Raw genomic sequence first — 19,058 nt, 5'->3', positions numbered from 1 at the left:
ATACAATTGACCACATCTATAGAATGACAAAATTAAAGATCAGATGTGGACGTGTGTCAGAGACTTGACTTAAAAAACCAAAGATTGCTCTAAGTGCGTTAGTGAGGATAAACACCGCTCAGCCATGATCGTGAGAGAAGCAAAACAGGAAAGAAAGAACAAAGATGTTCCAAGACAGTCTTCAAAGACACCCCCAACTTCGCCGGAGTGCTGTAAGTGCAATTAGACGCTGTTGTCTTCGACCGGCGAGGGAGGAGGGGCTGGGGGCTCTGCAGGGACTTTCTCCAAATCCAGGGCGGAGGGAATCTCTCTGGCTTCATCACTTTTCTTGGTAAATCTCTCTTCTCTGGGAGGAAAGGCACAGTGAGTGTTTTTTAAATACACATAGGATTCTTAAAAAAAAGAAAAAGAAAGCCCCAGATCCCAGGACCTAAAGTGAACCACTCAGCATGTTGAAGGACATCCTTCCTGACTCATCTACCCAGGCTTATGGAACTGTCAGCTGGCGAAAGGGAGATGGGCTCTGTTCACGCTTCACCTGTCCAGTCAGCTCTTCCCAGAGCTCTGCCGTCTCCTCTCCTCCACTGGCCCCGTGGGTCCAGACCCACCAGCCTGCGCTCTGTAATTTCAGCTGAGCCCAGGCTCGCTCTCCAGGTTCTGTTGGCATTCCAGCCATTCTCTGGCCAGTTCAGCCTTTAAAAAATATATATATATATATATTTATTTATTTATTTATTTGGGGGTTGGAGAGGCAGAGGGCAAGGAGAGGGAGAATCCCAAGCCCAACACGGGGATCAATCTCATGACCCTGAGATCATGACCTGAGCTGAAACCAAGAGTCGGTGGCTCAGCCGACTGAGCCGCCCAGGCGCCGCTGGCCAATTTGGCCTTACATTTACTTTGCCTGTCCTTTCTGCCTAACATCACCCCTGCACTCCTTCAAGCCTGCAGGCTATCCTACCGTTCTCTGGGGTCTACCAGGGTGTTCCCGTCCTCCTCAGGGCTGGGCTAACCCTGTCTTCAGAAGGAGAGGACCAGCCTGTCAAGTGCTTGAAGAGTCGGGAACCTGGAGCTACCAACTTCTGACCTGCAGACTCTCAGCCACACCTCATGATAAGCTTCTCAGCCCAGCAGGCTGAGAGAGAAGGTGATTGACCCGGGTCACGCTCGAGGCTAGTAAAAGGCAGAACCCCGATCTCCTGAGCACAAGTTCACCACTGCACGTCCCAGTCAGAGCTGAGCCCTAACTTTGCTGGAGGGATAGGAGGTGACGGGGAGGGAGGTTAGGGGAGGCTACAGAGTGTGGAAGCTCTTCCTTTTTCAGCAGGTGCCGGGGCAGCGACCACAGCCCCCCGGAGACACAGCCCACTCTCACGAGATCAACCAGGGCTGTCAAATTTGCCATGTACCCCTGTCAGTGAAGGTTTGCAACACCCCATATCTATAGTAAGAAATTGTACCTAAGGTTTTTTTTTTTTTAATCAATTCGCAAATGTCACACATCCCTGCAAACTCAAAGGTCAAGAAATATTGTGAGTAATACCGGATGGAGGTCCGTATTTCAAATCAATAATTTTTATTTTTTGGCCAACTACATATCAGTGTTAATAAAGCCATTACTCTTCCATTCATACTGTACCTACAAAGAAAACCAAAATTGTCCGCTCTGCCAATTTTTGTTGTTTACTTACATTTGCGTTATTAAAAAGATTTCAAGCCAGGTTTCTTGGCAGAAATTTCGTTCGGCTGCTTGTCTCTTTGGAGGGTTCCATTCATTGAGACCAGATAACATAACTTGTAAACCCACTAACCAACACAAGTAAATTGCAACATATTGGCATTTGCCACAAGTGAGGGAAGAAGCCATGCCCCCCCCCCCAACTTCCTCCAGCTTGTAGCTCCCATCCCCCCACAGGAAAGCCTCGGACTGGACACCTGACGGACACACAACAAAGGAGCTGCAGCTAGCTGGTCGCCAGTTCTAGCTGAGCTCGGTTTTCATAGAAATCGGAGTCCTAATCGTTTCTTTCTGCACCTTTTTGTAGCAGAGGTCTTGGGCCCCGACTAGGTCTCAGGATCTCAGACCAGAGAGAGGACAGGGCACTCCTCAGAGGCCATCATGGGCTCATCGGAGTTAGCAAATCAAAAGACAGGGTGCCCAGTGAAATTTGAATTTCGGATAAACAACAACTGATTTTTTACTCTAACATTGCACGGATGTCCTTAGGCCATAAAACCTTTTTGTTGTTTATTTAAAATTCAAATTGCACCAGGGCCCCTGTATTTTATCCACTAACCCCACCATCAGGGAAGGCGTCAGGCAGTGGGGGTTCAGAGCTCCGACCTGGCCCACAGGTGCTCCTGCTGCAAAGCCTCTCCTCGGGACCAGACCGACCGGACGCGCTGTCAGCATCGCTTCCAAAGGCCGGCCGGCCCTGGACTGGGCTCCAGGCCTGCAGTGGTGAAGGAGAGGGAAAGCTCCTGCCTGCAGGAGGCCTAGTTGGGAACGAGGACAAGCTGCAGGGAGTCCAGGCTGTCCCCAAAGTCATGCACTTTTATACCGGGAGGGTCACCACCACTTCCATCCAATGACCCAAGAGATCCCCACCCCCCAAGTGAAGAGCCACTGATCCGAAGTCCATCCCAGCACCCTTATCATCGCCTGTTGAAAGACCACGTAAATCTGTTTCCCATCGTGGGTGACAAAGCAGTTTCTCATCCCTAAAATCTGCCTTGAAGCAACGGATGAACATGTTTGAGCACGTTTACGCAGACCAGTGTTTTCTGCGGTTTTGGGCGTCTGGTGGGGATCGGCACTTACTGTCCCGCCCACCCCCACGACCCAGTGCACCAGAGAGCTCTCAAGTACCTGGTGGCCATGGTGACTCTGCGCCTGGTCACCTCCGAGGCCAGGTCTCCGTAGGGCAGGTTATTGCCTTTGACCGTGGGGCTCTTCTGAGCCATGGCCTTGCACTCAGAGGACTCAAGGAATTTGGGTTCACGGGCACCTATGAATCTAAAATACAAGCACCAGTAAACAGACTTCAGGGGGCAGACGTGGGTCCAGCACAGCATGGCCTGCAGGGCACGTGGGCTGCCACATTCCCAGGGGGACCTCCCTACAACCCCACCCCACCCCCACTCTCCCCCAGCCCCGCCTGTCGCAAGGCAGATAGTTCTTCAAAATCGAGGGCAGTTACGATGACCCCTAGATAAAAGCTGGGGAAATGGAGGCCCAGAGAGGTGACGGCTCTCTCCCCAGGTTGCACAGCTGGGCCCCGTCCCGTGCTGCTTCCCCTCTAACAGGTGCTACTCCCATGGAGCCCTCCCCGCTCCCAGAGCTGTTTGACATCACTGACACGTGCGGGGCTTTCTTCGCGGAGCGCTTACCCTCTAAAGAACAGGAAGCTATATGCTGGCTAATTGAACATAATAATAACAAAAACAAATAAATTTAAAAAAAAAAAGAACAGGAAAGGGCCGTGGGCCAAGCTGGGGCTGACAAGGCTATGCATTCAGATGTGCACGTGGCGGAGACACTGGGGACTTGACACTGACCACAAAGATCACAGCTGCCGCCCATTTAGTGCTGGCTCCCCGGAGAGGGCCTTCGACGTTATCTTATTGGAGAACGACAGGAATTATGCAAAAGAGGGTTCTAGGATCCCCCTGAATGAACGGAGAAACTGAGTCGTGGAGGACGAGCCCGGGGGCACAGAGCTGGAATGGGAACCTAGGCCTGCCTGGCTGCCAAGACTCCACTGCTGAGCCGAGCTACCCTCCAGTTCTGCCCCCGCGACGAGCCATCCCCAAGGAGCAGGCGAGGCGACTCCACCCCTGGACCCCCGTCACACTCTCGAGGTGACCCTGGGGCATGAACGCGAGGGCCCGAGCTCCCCAGCGTGATCTTCTGGCTGGAAAAGTTGGTTCTTAGGAAGACGCCCGACTGATTTACCTCTTGATCCCCGCTCAGCTCCGTTGGGGACCCCTTCCACACTTCAGCTCATGGTCTCGGGAAGAAACGCCCGTTATAGACTCTGGACCCGCATGTCAGCTACACCCCCTCCGCAGAGAAGGAAAAGACCAAAAAGCCACCACCGTCAGCTCCTGCGGCTTCTTTTATCCCCGTGTAGTCAGGCTCTCTCGGGAACTGGCGTTAATGGGGTTGATTTGCCCCTTGAAGATAGCAGCTGACGCACATCTTCCCTGCAGACGTGACCTTGATGAGGAATCCCCCGATGAAGATGGGTCTTGCGTGCAGAGCGGGGCAAGGGCACTCGGCCACACGGGCGACGAGGAAGCCCCGCCTGAGACGCTGGGAGGTGTGACATCCTGATGTGTGACCTAAAGGCCACCGTTCCAAGAGCGAATTCATGTGCACCCCTGCTCCCAGGACCGTCCTGGGGTGATTCACGGCACGTCTGCTGAGGTGGCTGGGGCTTCGGCTTCGGAACGGAAGGCACAGATTTCAAGACTCTTGCTTTTGAGCTGAGTGAGCTTGCATAAGTGATTTAACACCTGTGAGCCTCGGTTTTCTTACCTGTAAAAGGGGAGTAACATTTTCTCCTGGGGCAGTAGTGATGCGTGAGAAAATATTGGCAAGAGTCCCTCATTTTTACCTCCCCCCCCATTTTAAAATACGTAAGTATCTGCCCCAGGATATATATAAATGAATAAATCTATTTAGCCCCAGGATGAATATGAATCTATGCGTGTACACAGATTGCCCCTCATATAATGCAGGAACGGAAGCCTCTTCCTCACAAATACACTTTTGGAAAGCACGAGCTCCTGTTCCCTTCCCTCCCACCCCGGAGCCTGGCAGAGTGTTGAGATCCGAGGGGGAGCCCAACAGTGACTTACCCTGAGTCAGAGTCTGCGGCAGCATTGTGTCCCCATCTGTTTCCTTCAGCCGTATGATTCCCCAGGTCTCTAAGCTGCGCAGGGTTTTCAGTGTGAACAAATTCCTGCAGGGTGTTTGAATGTCAGAAGCAACGATTGCACGTGCACTCCAGAAGGGACACAGCCACTCTATTGATGCCTTAAAACGGTCCGTTTTGTGTTTGTTTGCTGCTGTTTGGACACGGCGGCTTTGGGAAACGTTTCAGCTTTAGATAGGAACGCGCGGGAGGGTTGATGTCGTGCCGATGCACCCAGAGCGATTTACCGCAGTCTCTGCCTCCCACACTAGGTATCCTTTAGGGTGGTCCATACTTACCTAAGACACCTTTCTGAATCCTAACACCCAAACCCAAAGTTTCCAGTCCAGGTGGGTAAGAAGCAGTCTGGCAGGAAGAGGGTCTTTCTTCACACTGACCACAGCAGAACCCCATTGGAAGGAACTGCTGCTTGGAAAGCCAGGATTCGAAATGTCGTCTGCCCGGCATCAAAGTTTATAAACTTAACAACCATGTTGGTCCACTCACAAAACACACGGGTGGGTAGATAAAATGAGAACATGTGTTGTCTAGAAACAACAGGCAAATATACCACTACCAACATGATTCGAAATAGGGGCAGCGAACCTTCCACTAAGCTCTCTTGGTGAAATTCATGGCACACAGAGGAAGGTGATCTCAGTGACAGGATCTGCTGTGTTGGGGCCATGTGGCAGAAGAGGGACAGGAATCCTCTCGGAGGAACGGGATGGGTGACCGTACTGGGCCTCACTGGAGAGTCTGGGGACTCCATTCCTTCGCCATCCCTGTGACAACAGAAGCACATGGCTCCAGCCCTCTACGGTGACTGTGACTCAGCCATGATCGCCACGACCCTTACAAACCCCGTGTGATGTTTGTAGATTCTAGGATAAGCAGCACTAACGTGAGATCGCGGTCCCTGGCCCTGCTCAGCTCCCTGGCCCACTCCTAAGTCTTCGCACTTGCTCGGCTGGTTGCCGACACGAGGCCCCCACACCCCCTGCAGCTGTGTGTCTAGAGAGAACACAGCCTGGCTACTGGTCTCACTTTAAAGTCGTGACTGCAAACTTCCAGTGGGAGCTCGTCCCAGGCCTAGAAACCTCTCATCTCAAACCTCAAACACTTCTTCCTGATCCTCACTCAGCGTGGGACACTGAAGCAGTGGTAAGAACCCGCAAAGCACCTCTCCCCATATGCTTTGCCTCCTTTCCCGCACCTACAGTGAGCTGCTGGCCCTCTGAACTTTTTTCCGAAGTCACCCTCGTATTCAGGCCCCAGACCCCATCCTTCCTCACCCACTCAAGGTCTTTGCTCAGCAGTCCTCCCCTCCTGAACATCAACTTTCCCCTCTCCATTGGCTCTTTCCCAACTGTGTACAGATATGTTATTTCTCCCATCTTGAATCCACTGTGTCCCACCACAAAACAAATAAGCAAAAATCTCTTGGAGAAGAGTTGTCTATATCTGCCATCTCCAATTCCTTCCCTTCATGCTCCATCAAACCCACCCCAGTGGCGTTGGAAACCATAGATCCCTCCCTCCTTCCTGAGACATTTTCTTCCTTGACTTTCCAGGACACCATGCTTCCCCTGCTCCAAGCTCACTGGTTACTGCCTCCGTTCCTTTTGCTTGTTTCTTCTCATCTTCCTCATGTTAACATGAGAGCGTCCTCGGCTCAGTCCTTGAATCTCTTCTGTTCTCTCTACCCATTTCCTTGCTGATCTCATTTAGTTGCATTATCGTCCCTAGGATGATGACATCCCTCCGTCTCTCCAGCCCAGGTCTGTCCCCTGGACTCCAGACTAATACATCAACTGCCTACTTGACATCTCCATTTAACTAATAACCATTTACGCGTGACATGTCCAAGACTGAACTCTAATCAACTCCTTCAAATGTGTCCCACCAGCTGTCTTCCCCATTTCTTTTAATGGCAGCCCCATCCTTTCGGCTGCTTGAGCCTCAAACCTAGACGTCATCTTTGCCTGCTCCCATGATGGCTCTGGGAAGTGGGGAGTAAGGGATGGCCCACATTAAATAAAGTAGAAATTCTAGAACAGATGGAAGAAGGGAACAAAAGGATTAGAGACATGGGCATTCTAGACTGGATATACTGTATAAGGGCAGAAAACTCACCAGCTGAGTATGCTCTGTGGGTGAGCCTGCAGGATACTCACTTTACCAAAGGGACACAGTAAGTACTGCACAAAAGGGTTGCAGCATCATTGCGAAGCTCAGGGGTGGCTGTCCTCTGGAGGCCAGGGCTGACGGTGCGAGATGCTATTATTGGAATTGGCCACACAGAGCAGTGAGCAAAATAGGTAATAAAATAAGAGGTCAGCTGATAGTGCGCCATGATCAGAAACAGGTGGATAAAATTACCATAACGAGCAGCAAGATCCGAGCGGCAGCTGGGTGGTTTGACCCCCACAGAACTATAGAGGTAGTTAATAGAACACAGCATTCCTAGGAATGGTGAACAGTCAACAAATACCGCTCGGTTTCTACGAGCACATCAGTGGTGAATGCTTCTACAAGCAATGATCAATGGCAGCCCCCTCAACAAAAACTCACCACCTCTTGTTCAGGTTCTGGACCTGGAACCCACCGACTAAAAGAAATCAGGTAGAGGAAGGACCCTGTAAAACCATGGTAATGACTGCCCATAGGGACCCGGGGCCATTTACTCAAGTAGCCATACACTTGGGGACACACACTGTGAAGAACTTTGGACACAGGATTCAGCCTGATGCTGATATTCGAAGGGTCAACATGGTCCCTCCGTTAGAGCTGGGGGGAATAGAGAGTCCAGGTCCAGGCCTAACTCAGGGAGTCCACGGGGTCCGCGACTTGCCCAGGTGTTCCATCCGTACGTGTTGAGTATGTAACTGGAATGGATGTACTTGTAGGCTGGCTGTATTCTAACACGGGGCCTGCGGGAAGGGCTGGTACAGTGAGAAAAGCTAAGCTGCCCCCTCCCAGCAGCCAGAGTAAGTATCTCGTGGTAAGGTGGGGACAGCCCTGACGGATGCTTTCCTTAGAAACCTGAAGGGTTCGGGGATAGTGGTTCCTCGAACATCCCCATTTTATTTGCCCCTCTGGCCGCTACAAAAACCACACCGAAGACCACAGCAGACCCAGCAGAGTTGTTGCCCTACGTCATGGCGGCTGCCATGTCCCACGTAATGTTTGTTAGAGCAGATTGATGTGGACCGACCCCATCAGGGAAGTTTTTAGGGATCCAGAGGTCTGGGGCATGCTGTTCCATTCCCTCCAAATTACAGGACAACGGACTGTGCCTCCCACCTCTCGCCACTCTTCTTAGTGGAGCACAATGACTGGTAGGCCTCTTGGGACCCGGAAGCAGCGTATTCCAGACTTAGGAATACCGCTCGACCTAGCGCCTGAGCGACGCGTTAGCGTGCCGGCTCTGGGCAGATTCCGGAACAGGTGCAGCCGGGGGCCAGCGGACTCACAGCCACGGGGTCAATACTAACTCGAAGGCCTCATGGTGCTAAAGGTATTGGTGAGGAAACGAGCTGCTGTGTGCTGAGCTCCAGGAGCAGAATTACAATGCAAGGCTGTGTGTAATGGAGATTTTATACAAGGTTCCTGGGAGACACGGAGCCCCCGACCCCGGGACGTGAAGTGACGACATGGCCAGAACAGCCTGTCTTGAGCGGTTCTGTTAGCCCCTCAAAATCCTGAGTTTGAGCAGGCCCTGCTGCAACCCATCGTAAGACACCAGGGACACCGCCAGCACCATGCAGACGTAGGGCCTGAGGGACGAGCAGGTGGCCCAGGGCCCCACAGCTTCCACGAACTTCACACCAGATCTTCTCCCTAAGTGTGCCCCTCTGTGTGCGTGAAGGGTCCCTGATGGTCAGCTTAGAGAGAAGGAAGAAACTCCAGCCTGGTTCTGTGGGTGCGAGCCACAATTGGACAGCTGTGGCTCTGCAGCCAGGGTGGCCCCAGACGACAGTGATGAGGGGAAATGTTCCCAATAGGCACTTTTGGGCAACGCATCTGGTCACTTACTGCGTGGGGGGCGTGGGGAGAAGTGGCCCCAAACCGAGAATATAAACGGTAAAGGGCGTGGCTGGTTGGTCAGGAACTTGGAAATACCATGACTGGAAAATCATCCCACACTTGGGAGACTGGAGTTGACACATTCTGAATATGGCTTTGCCTTCTCTGCCTGCAGGACCTTGGCTGGCTTTGGCGGAGAGCTTTCCAAGTGTTTTTCTATCCTCGTGGTTGGTATCCTACGTCTCTTTGGACCCAAGAAGCTACAGACATGGAAGGAGATGTGCAGTGGACGTATAACCAGGGAGCCCACTGTGCCTGTCCCACCCGGTACCACCTAGAAGTTGCCAGCCTGCTACAATGGAAGGGCCTGTTGAAGATGCAACGGAGGTCCCAGGTTGGAGAGAACACTCTGCGAAGATGGTGTGGCAGGGAGTTTCTAAGACTCCCTGATGATCCTGGCCTCCTGTCACTCACAACTGTGTGTCATCTCCGCCCCTGAATGTGTACTTACTGACTGGCTCCTAAGAAAGAGAGTATGGCAGAAGTGACAGGCTGTCACTTCCAAGACAAAGTTACAGGAAGACTGTGGTTTCTGTCTTAGGTGCTTCCTCACTACCTGTTGGGTTGATCGCTTTGAAGCCAGCGATGTAACGTGAGGCTGCCCCATGGGGAGGCCCAGGGATGAGGGGACTGAGGCCTACCAACAACCAAGAGTGATCTTGGAAGGGGACGGTCTCCTCATGACCCCTAAAATGAGGCTGTAGCCTGTCGAGACCTTGACGGCACTCACGAAAGACCTTGAGCCCTGGGTACCTGGCTGAACTGCACCTGTGTTCTTGACCCACAGAAATGGAGACATTGTCATTTGAACTATTAAGTTTGGGGATAATTTGTTATCCCACAGCACTGGGTAACTAGCATGGATGGACTGCCCTTTCAGAAACCAAGGGTGGAGTTGAGTTTACCATCACTCCCAGGCACCCACTTGGAGAACTGGGATTTCTCATCCCTGCAACTCTGGGCCCTGCAGGTTTAGAAATTCTTGCTCTGAGAGGAGGAATACACCCACCAGTGACACAGGAACATACCCACTAAACTTTTTAAAAGATTTTATTTATTTATTTATTTAGAGAGGGGGAGCAGGGGAAGAGGCAGAGGCAGAGGGAGAGGGAGAGAGAGCATCAGCGGCAGACTCTGCACTGAGTGTGGAGCCTGATGCGGGGCTTGATCTCACAACCCTGAGACCATGACCTGAGCAGAAATCAAGAGTCAGACACTCAACCGACTGAGCTACCCAGGCGCCCCAGGAACATACCCATCATATAGCTCAGAGTTACTTTGGGGTCACTTGGCACGGAACAAGTAAGGAAAGAAGTTACCGTTTGGCAGAGGACCTGACTCGAGTCATGAGGACGCTGGACCAGGGACGAGTATGTCTGACTCTGAAGCAATCTATGGGGGCAGACACACGTAGCTGCCTGTCGTAGGAAGGCCTGGTGAACATGGGGTCAGACTCCTTCCGTGATTAGGACCTGGTTAAGCCACCCTAACTAGCAGAGGTGCACGCTGACAGAGCAATCTAGAACAAGGAGAGAAGATGCCACTTTGGCCTAGGACCAGTTGCAACGGCAGGGAGGGTCTATGTTTTGCCCACTAACCTTCCTCCAGGAAGAAAGCGACCGGAGTCTGAAGCTCTTCCCAGAGCTGCTTCTCTGGAACTGGCGTATGTGAGCGGTGGGAGGGGGCACAGCCTAGACCCTCTCCTGGACGGAGGAGCTCCTACCCCAGCTATGGACAGCGGGGGCTCAAGTCCCCTGCCCAGAATTGCCCTCAGCTGAAGAGAATGCCCCACCCAAAATGTCACGCTCCCTCCTCCCCCACTCGGGGCACTAATCAGACAATATGAAGGTAAGTCTGGCCCTCTTGTCTCAAGGACACTGAAAGAATATCCTGTCTCCAGAGCATCTCACAGGATCTCCACAGCCTTTGTTACAACAGCATCTCTGTTCTGTTCCTCCCGCTGCCCAATCCTCCTTCACTCCCTCACAGGGGCAGGCCCCAGTAAACCCCGTGGGCACCTTTTGCACCGTTTCCTGTGGCCCCTAAAGCACGGTAGCAGCTGAACAAACCAACAAATGGTTACCTTTTTGGGTGCTGTGCTGTCCCCAACCCATGTGCGCAACTCTTAGGTACTAAGAACTATGAGCTTCGGACCAGCAGAGACCATCCGGGGCTGAGCTCGGGCCTGTGCAGGCGCCTTCAAATGGGAAGAGTTCAAACCATCGAACTGGAAAAGATGTCAATGGTCTTCAATGGTTTCTTTTTGGTAGAGAACTACTTTTGGGGGGGTGAAGTCTTATGTGGGACCTCGATACTAAGATGCAAGTGGAGAGGGAGTTTTTTATTTTTTTAAAGATTTTATTTATTTATTTGACAGAGAGAGACAGCCAGCGAGGGAGGGAACACAAGCAGGGGGAGTGGGAGAGGAAGAAGCAGGCTCATAGCGGAGGAGCCTGATGTGGGGCTCGATCCCAGAACGCTGGGATCACGCCCTGAGCCGAAGGCAGATGCTTAATGACTGAGCCACCCAGGGCCCCGGAGAGGGAGTTTAAAGTCCTCTCCACCAGTGTGGCTTCTCTCCCCGTGAGACACCTCTGAGGAACCAAGGATTCCCGTATAATCTGTAGTGGGAAAGAGAAGCCCCGACCTCATCCCATGTTTACAGAAGCTACTTAGCTCTAGAAACTCCAGCTTCTTGAAGAGCACAGGCCCTGGGTTAAGCTATGTAGGTTTATTAAACAAGGCCATAAAGTTCTCACTTTTTTTTTTGCAACCTACCAAACACCTGGCATTCTATTTAAACATATATATATATATATATGGATTCCAGGACCCTGGAATCACGCCCTGAGCTGAAGCCAGATGCTTAACAACTGAGCCACCCAAGCGCCCCTATTTAAACATATATTATTTCACTTCCAATGAGGAAGACAGAATCATTTCCATTTTCCAGCTGGGAAAACTGAGACAGAGAGCTGTGATTTTTCCCAGTAACTTCGCTGACCGCAGCTCTGCCACAAGCTTTGACAATCACACTGCCTGGACCAAATCCTGGCTCCTCTACTGCATCACTTTGGGCAAGTTATACTTGCCTATTTATTTATTTATGAAGATTTTTATTTATTCGAGAGAGAGAGAGAAAGAGCGAGAGTGAGGGGAGGGTCAGAGGGAGAAGCAGACTCCCCACTGAGCAGGGAGCCCGACGTGGGGCTGATCCAAGGACCCCGAGATCATGACCTGAGCCGAAGGCAGACGCCTACCCGACTGCGCCACCCAGGCGCCCGCCCCATACCTCATTCTTCTAATGCCCAAGTGAGACTGAAAATACCACCTCCAAGGATGTTGGGAGGAGTCCGCAGCTCTGTGTCGATTCCAACAGTGCTGGGCACACTGGCACCTTCCGAATGTTTGCTACTTCCATGCAGACGTGGCGGGACTAAGAAGCTACTTTTGCACACGTGGGACCAGAGATACCATCCTTTGTTACCACTACTTTTTCCTGTGACCTCTGGCTGAAACATACTTGGGAAAAGCCTTCGTATTAGCGGGACGGATGGGAACCCAAGGAGTAGGAGCATGGTCTGGCACTAATGGCCAGGCAACCACCAGGGAAGGAAGTACCACTCCCATCTTTTTCACGCTCTGGCTCTTTGACTAAACTGAGTTCCTTGGGATGGTGGAATCCTGTTTTTGGGACCTAACAAGGATGATGCCTGCCACCTGTCAGGTCCTGCACAAATGCTTCTGGAATGTACTTTTCCCCATGGGTAAGAATGGGACTGCCTCACGTGGGACGCCCGTTTGGCCATTCTGCACTTCCTGATTACATCCCAAAGTGCCTTTGGGACAAAGGTTAACAAGTACCTAAACCGGGCCCTGATTCTGGGCTGCTGGGGGGTGGGGGCGGTGGGCTACAATGTGGGTAAAGTTCATGAATAACTCCATTTTTCTCTGGGAGGCTTTAAGCTGGATATAAAACCTGGTAATTCAGCCATTTAAGAGGAAAATTTGTAACATCCTTTTCTATCCCAGATTACAGAAATCCAATATCCAATCAACCCCCCCGGGGGCGGGGGGAGCACTAGCAGCTTCTGTGGGGAGCGTACCTTTACTCTTGGTGTCATATTCTTTTTAGCTTCTCATACTGAACAGTTTGACGGCAGCTCCTCCTTGGCACTGGTTAACCTTATTTACGTTAATGCTTACATTTTGTACAAGCCACTGAATCCCTCAGCCAAATATTAAAAACTGCCTCAGTTGAGGGGTGCCTGGGTGGCACAGCGGTTAAGCGTCTGCCTTCGGCTCAGGGCGTGATCCTGGCATTCTGGGATCGAGCCCCACATCAGGCTCCTCCGCTATGAGCCTGCTTCTTCCTCTCCCACTTCCCCTGCTTGTGTTCCCTCTCTCGCTGGCTGTCTCTATCCTGTCGAATAAATAAATAAAATCTTAAAAAAAAAAAAAAACACTGCCTCAGTTGAACAGTATGTGTACTTCCTAGCATGAAAACCACAGCCCTAAGTCGGTACCCCAGGTATCCTTCCACACTGAACAGCATGACGTTAACGGACATCGAACACCCTCCCTCTTGGCAAATGAACTCCCGAGGGCCAGAAGCTACCTGTCCCTCCTTTCTGCTCCTCTCACTACCCTTGGACCTGAGACTCACTCATCCGGAAGCACAGGCCTGCTTGATGAAACTTCCCTGCTCTAATTCTCCACTAACACTAATGCCTTTGGGGGCTCCCTTTTCACTTCAGATGAGGAAACTGTTGACGTCTGCTTTTATTTTTTTTGCTCAGAAACCTAGAAGACCAAACTTTACAATCGTACTTATTAGCTGGTGCGTCAAGAGATGGCGAGAAACAAGGCCGCGTTAAGTACTGCCTAAATGTCTTTGGTTGTTAATCATTATTTAGAAACGTCAGCGATGTAGACAGATGCAGGGGGAGGGAAAAGGCATCCACTGGAAAAAAGAGGGCTCAAGGCATCCAGCAAACAGGTCATTACTGATGGGAGTCTGACCGACCTCAGGCCACCCTGCATCTCTCCCTCCTCCACCAGACTATACCGAGGTAAGAAACGGACTTCTGCGTTCCTAGCAACTGATACGTAATTGATGCTTGCCCCCTTGCCTACTGTTACCAGTTCTCATCTCTTGCTTAAACTCTCCAGTTCAGGTAACATTTTCTTCTCCTATGGTATCTTATTCCTCTGTTGAGGATTGTAATGTGTTTTTGAAACTAATTCTCACACTTAGAATATGGAGTACATCAGCGAGTCTTAAGCAAACTTTAACCACTTCCTAGATTTCATACTGACTGATGCCCACAGCTAGTAGGCTGTTCAGTCTGCAGTATTCGATTTCTACCAATTTCACTCTAAAAAATTCTTGTCAAATTAGGTGTGGGGAAAACTGGAAAACTGAGGGCAAGTATCTGTAAAAATTCAAAGGGATTCTGTATTTACCCTACGTAAGAGACTGTAGCAGGCATCTCAAAGAAACGGCATAGGCTTCATTCAAGACTGGATGGGACATCAACGTACACCTAAAACCGAGGAATTAAGGCATTCCTAGTTTTCGATTTCCCAGTCCAGAAAGATCTAAGGGCTTAAGATTTTAAGTAATTTCTACACCCAATGTGGGGCTCAAACTCGCAGCTCTGAGATCAAGAGTCACATGCTCTACCGACTGAGCCCACCAGGCGCCCCGGATCTGAGGGCTTCTACTTAAGAATCCAAGTGACACCAGGTCACAGAAGCTTCATTTCTGTGGTAGGGTGAACATGACCCCAGGAAAGGCTGAGAATCAACAGCACTCCTGGCCTGAACTATGTTGCCGTTGTCTTCCAGGCAATTTCAGGAAACCCATAGAGCCACTACCTGGAGCGCCAAGAGCAGGCTCAGGCCTACACCTGAGCCCGTGAATCGATCAGCACACGGGAGGAGGAGGAGGGCCAAGCAGATGATTCCCTGCAGCAACGTGCAAATGCCAAGATGGCCAGTGTGACAGTAAGATCACACCGTCCAGTTCTCTTTAGTTCATTTCACATGCAGATATGTTATGGCTGAGATTTCTTAATCACCTAAAATCAAATCAAATCAAGATGTTTTCCACAAACAGGTCAACTGTGGCTAACTGTAGATTCCAGGCAGAAGAGACTGGAAAGGACATGTGGAAATAACGAAGATGCCAACGAGCTGTGAGATCCGCTGGGCACCTGCGGGCAGGTGTACTGGACACACTGAAGTCCTGATGGTACTCTCAGCTTTTTTATACCTAAGGCATATTCTGATTCCATCTTCTGCATCTTGCCTCCAGCCAAGAGTATGTTGGAACTTTACTTTCTGTAATTTGTATTGTGAAAATAAGCAAATTAAATGCCTTTTCAAACTATCCTCTCATTCCCCAACCCGCTTCCCCCAATTATTCTTCCATTATAAAGCACAATTTATTATTAACTAGGACAAAAACACCCTTCCCCCCCTTACCAGAACAGTTCAAGGGGCAGAGAAACGTTCACAGGGTTAGCTGACTAAAGCTACTGCCGACGACTAACCGCAACACCTTTGTTCTCTAGCTGCGTGCCAGAAAAGCCAGAGGTAAGGATTTTATGACCCAACTGTGGAGAAGCATTGACATAAAACCTTACTTTCACTGGACACTTTTTTTTTTAAGGTAGGGGGTGGTGGCGGGAGACCCACTGTACGATCCTACCTGGTGTCCATGGTTTTAACACAACCCAGTGAACAGCACACACGTGGCTGCTTGCAAACAGAGCGCAAACTATATAGTTGGCTGCTCTGCAGTCCTAACATTTAGGAGGACTGAACTCAGGGATCAGACTATGAAAGAGGCAACAGAAGTAAGTGACTTGGTAAGAAGGCAAATTCGTGAACTGGTGACTACAGGTCCGTTCGGTACAGGTCTGTGATCCTAGCCTTATCCCCCACAGCAATGTAGAGCCTATTGTGAGAAAAACCTAAGACTGAAAAGCTTGGCCATCTAGGCAGGGCTTAGCTGAGTGCTCGGAATGTTCGAGAATCACAGCATCCGTAAGTGAAGAAAGTACACAGGTCACCAGTGACTGAACTACTAGTTCTCCTAAAGCTGGGTCTGGAAGCCATGTGTTCTGGATACGGGATTTAGGCAATTAAATTCCCTCAGCACGTCATTTTACAAAATGAGTAAATAATAAAGCAAATCCCTTACAGACTGCTTATGTAAGGTGATCATGACTATGAATGTGCTAGGAAAGATATGAAACATACAAACATTAAGTACTGAGATCTATTTTGGGCCCTTCAATTTCTGCCCTGAAGAAACTATTTTCTACATTCAGCGGCTGGCATCATCTGGAGAGACTTCTCTTCTCCTCGACAGACTTGTTCTCAGGAGGAGGATGGCTACCCTGAGAACAGAGGCCCTGACTACTATCCTCCCCGACAACATTTACTTGGACTGAATGAACTTCATAGTTCTTAGAAGCTGGAATCAGTCTTTGGATGATAACCTTTTCCTAGAGCATAATGTACTCTTGATCACTATTTTTGGTACATGACAGACCTTCTTGCTCCAGATTTTAGGAATGCATTAGAAGTTCCAAGATTCATTATTTAGAGAATACTTTATTAGTTTCTGTAATCAAACCCATGTAGATAAGACCTTATATATTTAATACAGTGCGTTACCCCTGTACAAATGGAAAAATTATGTTTAACATTTCTAGACCAATATGGCTGTTAATTTCTGTACAATGCCAACCCAACACGGTACAACTGGGATACTTTTTCCAAAGTTGACAGCACAGCTAAAGTTTCCAAAAATTCAAATTATTTATATATATATGTATATGTATGTATATATATATATATATATTTATTTATATAAAAAGACCAATAGCAGTATGTTATGCATCAATAGCAGCAACAGCTTTTCCAGGTTCTGCAGTCATCTGAACAAAATTATAGAGACATCCAGCACACTCCATTAATAAAAAAGAAAAAAAAGGTAAAAAAACAAAACCCCAGAAAACAGCAAAGTTCTGTTACTGTTGTGGTACCTGGCACCATTTTTTTTTTATTAGCTTCTCAATCATCATCTGGAAAGAAAACATTCTAGAATAACGTCATTAAAAACAGCTCTGATAAAGCACGGTCACTATTACGCATCATAAAGCAGGTACAAGATATTTTACATTCACAGAGGTATGACACAGTACTGTCCTACATCTATAATACTAGAGGATACAATTGAAAAGGCATTATTTGAGACTTGATTCTACTTTTCCAGCAGAGGGCCCAAAGGATGGTATGACACAGCTCTGTAAAGAAACGCACCTTCTTCGATAGGATTTCCTTCCATTTCGGGCACAGTTCTAGGTATTCACTGCTCTTGATGAACATCAGTTAAAAACCGTTAAAAACAAACAAACAAAACCCCATTGGATTCATACAAAGATGACCGAGCGGAGGCAAGCCAGACTCAACCTAACTAGTATTTTACCCGATCTGTCACGTCTGAAGACATGACGACTCCGTGGAAGAAAGGAGACGCCAAGTAGCACTTCAAAGCTTCGGGCCACAAGCAAACACAGCATCATTTCCAACAGCAGCAGTAGCCAAACCCTGCCCGCCTGGACACGTGCAAGGACACGGACAGCATACTTCATCACCTGCTCACTCATCCAGGAAGAGGGGGAGATCAGTGACTGTACTTTGATTGTGTTCAACTCAATCACAAGGTTACAAAAATAGCAAGCTGCTGTAATAAAAAATAAGGCTCCTCTATCCAGCACCAGTTATCTTCAGTTCTTGGCCACCAAGCCCACAAATGCTACAATCACATCCCAAGAACGTAAGGGAGCAAAGAAACCACACCTGACGTATTAGCTGGAATCACCACTGTTCAGGCTCAGCTATTCCTCGGCGGGGTTATTTTCCTCCTACTTCTGGTGTTTTATGTAACCCTAAGGATTTCAGTTCTGAATGCTATGCACTCAAGGAACGCGTGCACGTGTCTGTATGTAAATTCGGACTGGAAATGCATGGCCATCAACAGAGTGCGCACTGTACAGCAGGTGCAAGCTGGCAAAGCCTCATCTTACGGGCGCAGGGCTGTGTGTCAGTGTAAATGGCTCCCACGTCCCCCGTGCACCTCCCAGCTCTGGACAGGATAACGTCACACACCATTTTACCCCTTTGGCTGCTGGCATTATCCGACTTCCTTCTCCCTCGTTCCCCTCTCCCCTCCCCCAACCCCCTGCAATAAACCACAGCCTTTAAGATTTTGTTTCTTCCGTTTTGATCGCCTGAGGTTTGATTGGTCCAGTTCTAACAGGTTTGGTGGCTATGGTGGGTGCAGGGGGAGGCTTTTCTTCTACTTTTTCCTGACAGACACCAGGAGGGTCGGTCAGTGTTTCAGGAGGTTTACTTGAATCACTGTCCACTTTCGGGGCTTTGCCTCCTATCTGTTTGCTCTGTTGTTGTTCGGAGAAGAACCGCTGCGTGGACTGAAGAACCTCTGCTCTCTGCTTTGCCTTAAAAAATGAGAAACCATGACTGAGAACGCGGCAGCATTAGCGAAACCTGTCCGTCCATCTCCATTCACTCTTCACCAACCACAAATCCGTTTTCCCCACATCTGGCCCAAACCAAAGGTACCTCAATGATCTTTCAGCTTTTAATGAACAGATTTCTTCCTATCTTGGCAAATATTCCACGTGATTTTTTTTTAAACATTTGAAAACAACAGGACCACCTCCCACCACATTTTCAAAGTTTGCCCTCTTACAAAATAATAAGACAGAAATTGCTGTTGGTCTGTAACTTTTCCGGAACAAAAAAACTTATATTAAGTTCTACTTAGGGAGGCTGCTTGCAAATTTGAAGACATATATACGTAACACTTAAAACTTCTAGTTATCAATATGTGGTCTACAATAAAAGGGAAAGGAAGCACTTATATTGTGGCATTACCAACACCTAGGACCAAATGTCTTGTGGCTGAGTCCTCTTCCCACAGCTCTCTTCTGCAGGGGAAGAGCATCAGAA

The 19,058-nt window shown here is 49.4% G+C and overlaps 2 protein-coding genes across 22 annotated transcripts in view; both read right to left on the bottom strand.

Moving 5' to 3' along the window:
* Positions 1 to 222: 222 nt before the first annotated feature.
* On the bottom strand, positions 223 to 2,964 carry MYOCOS (myocilin opposite strand). The gene is made up of 2 exons (XM_044387790.1): positions 2,870 to 2,964; positions 223 to 346 (listed from the first exon to the last, which is right to left on the bottom strand). The coding sequence occupies exons 1-2, from the start codon at positions 2,962 to 2,964 to the stop codon at positions 223 to 225; spliced, it is 219 nt and encodes a 72-aa protein (XP_044243725.1).
* A 14,092-nt stretch (positions 2,965 to 17,056) lies between these two features.
* The window catches only part of PRRC2C (proline rich coiled-coil 2C), a 92,178-nt gene continuing 90,176 nt past the window's right edge, over positions 17,057 to 19,058 (bottom strand). For 15 of the 21 annotated variants that reach the window (XM_044387921.3, XM_044387923.3, XM_044387922.3 and 12 more), the window contains one exon: positions 17,057 to 18,544. In XM_044387921.3, coding sequence (XP_044243856.2) covers positions 18,287 to 18,544 — 258 coding nt within the window. In that variant the 3' untranslated portion in view covers positions 17,057 to 18,286. Of the gene's footprint in view, positions 18,545 to 18,983; positions 19,037 to 19,058 lie in introns of all 21 variants that reach the window. The other 6 variants (XM_044387929.3, XM_044387932.3, XM_048225007.2 and 3 more) reach the window with 3 other exon arrangements.

The sequence above is a fragment of the Ursus arctos genome, unplaced genomic scaffold, assembly GCF_023065955.2.
Source record: "Ursus arctos isolate Adak ecotype North America unplaced genomic scaffold, UrsArc2.0 scaffold_2, whole genome shotgun sequence".
In the NCBI taxonomy this organism is placed as follows: domain Eukaryota; kingdom Metazoa; phylum Chordata; class Mammalia; order Carnivora; family Ursidae; genus Ursus; species Ursus arctos.
Note: the sequence above shows the minus strand (reverse complement) of the source record. Positions and strands in the feature narration are given on the sequence as shown.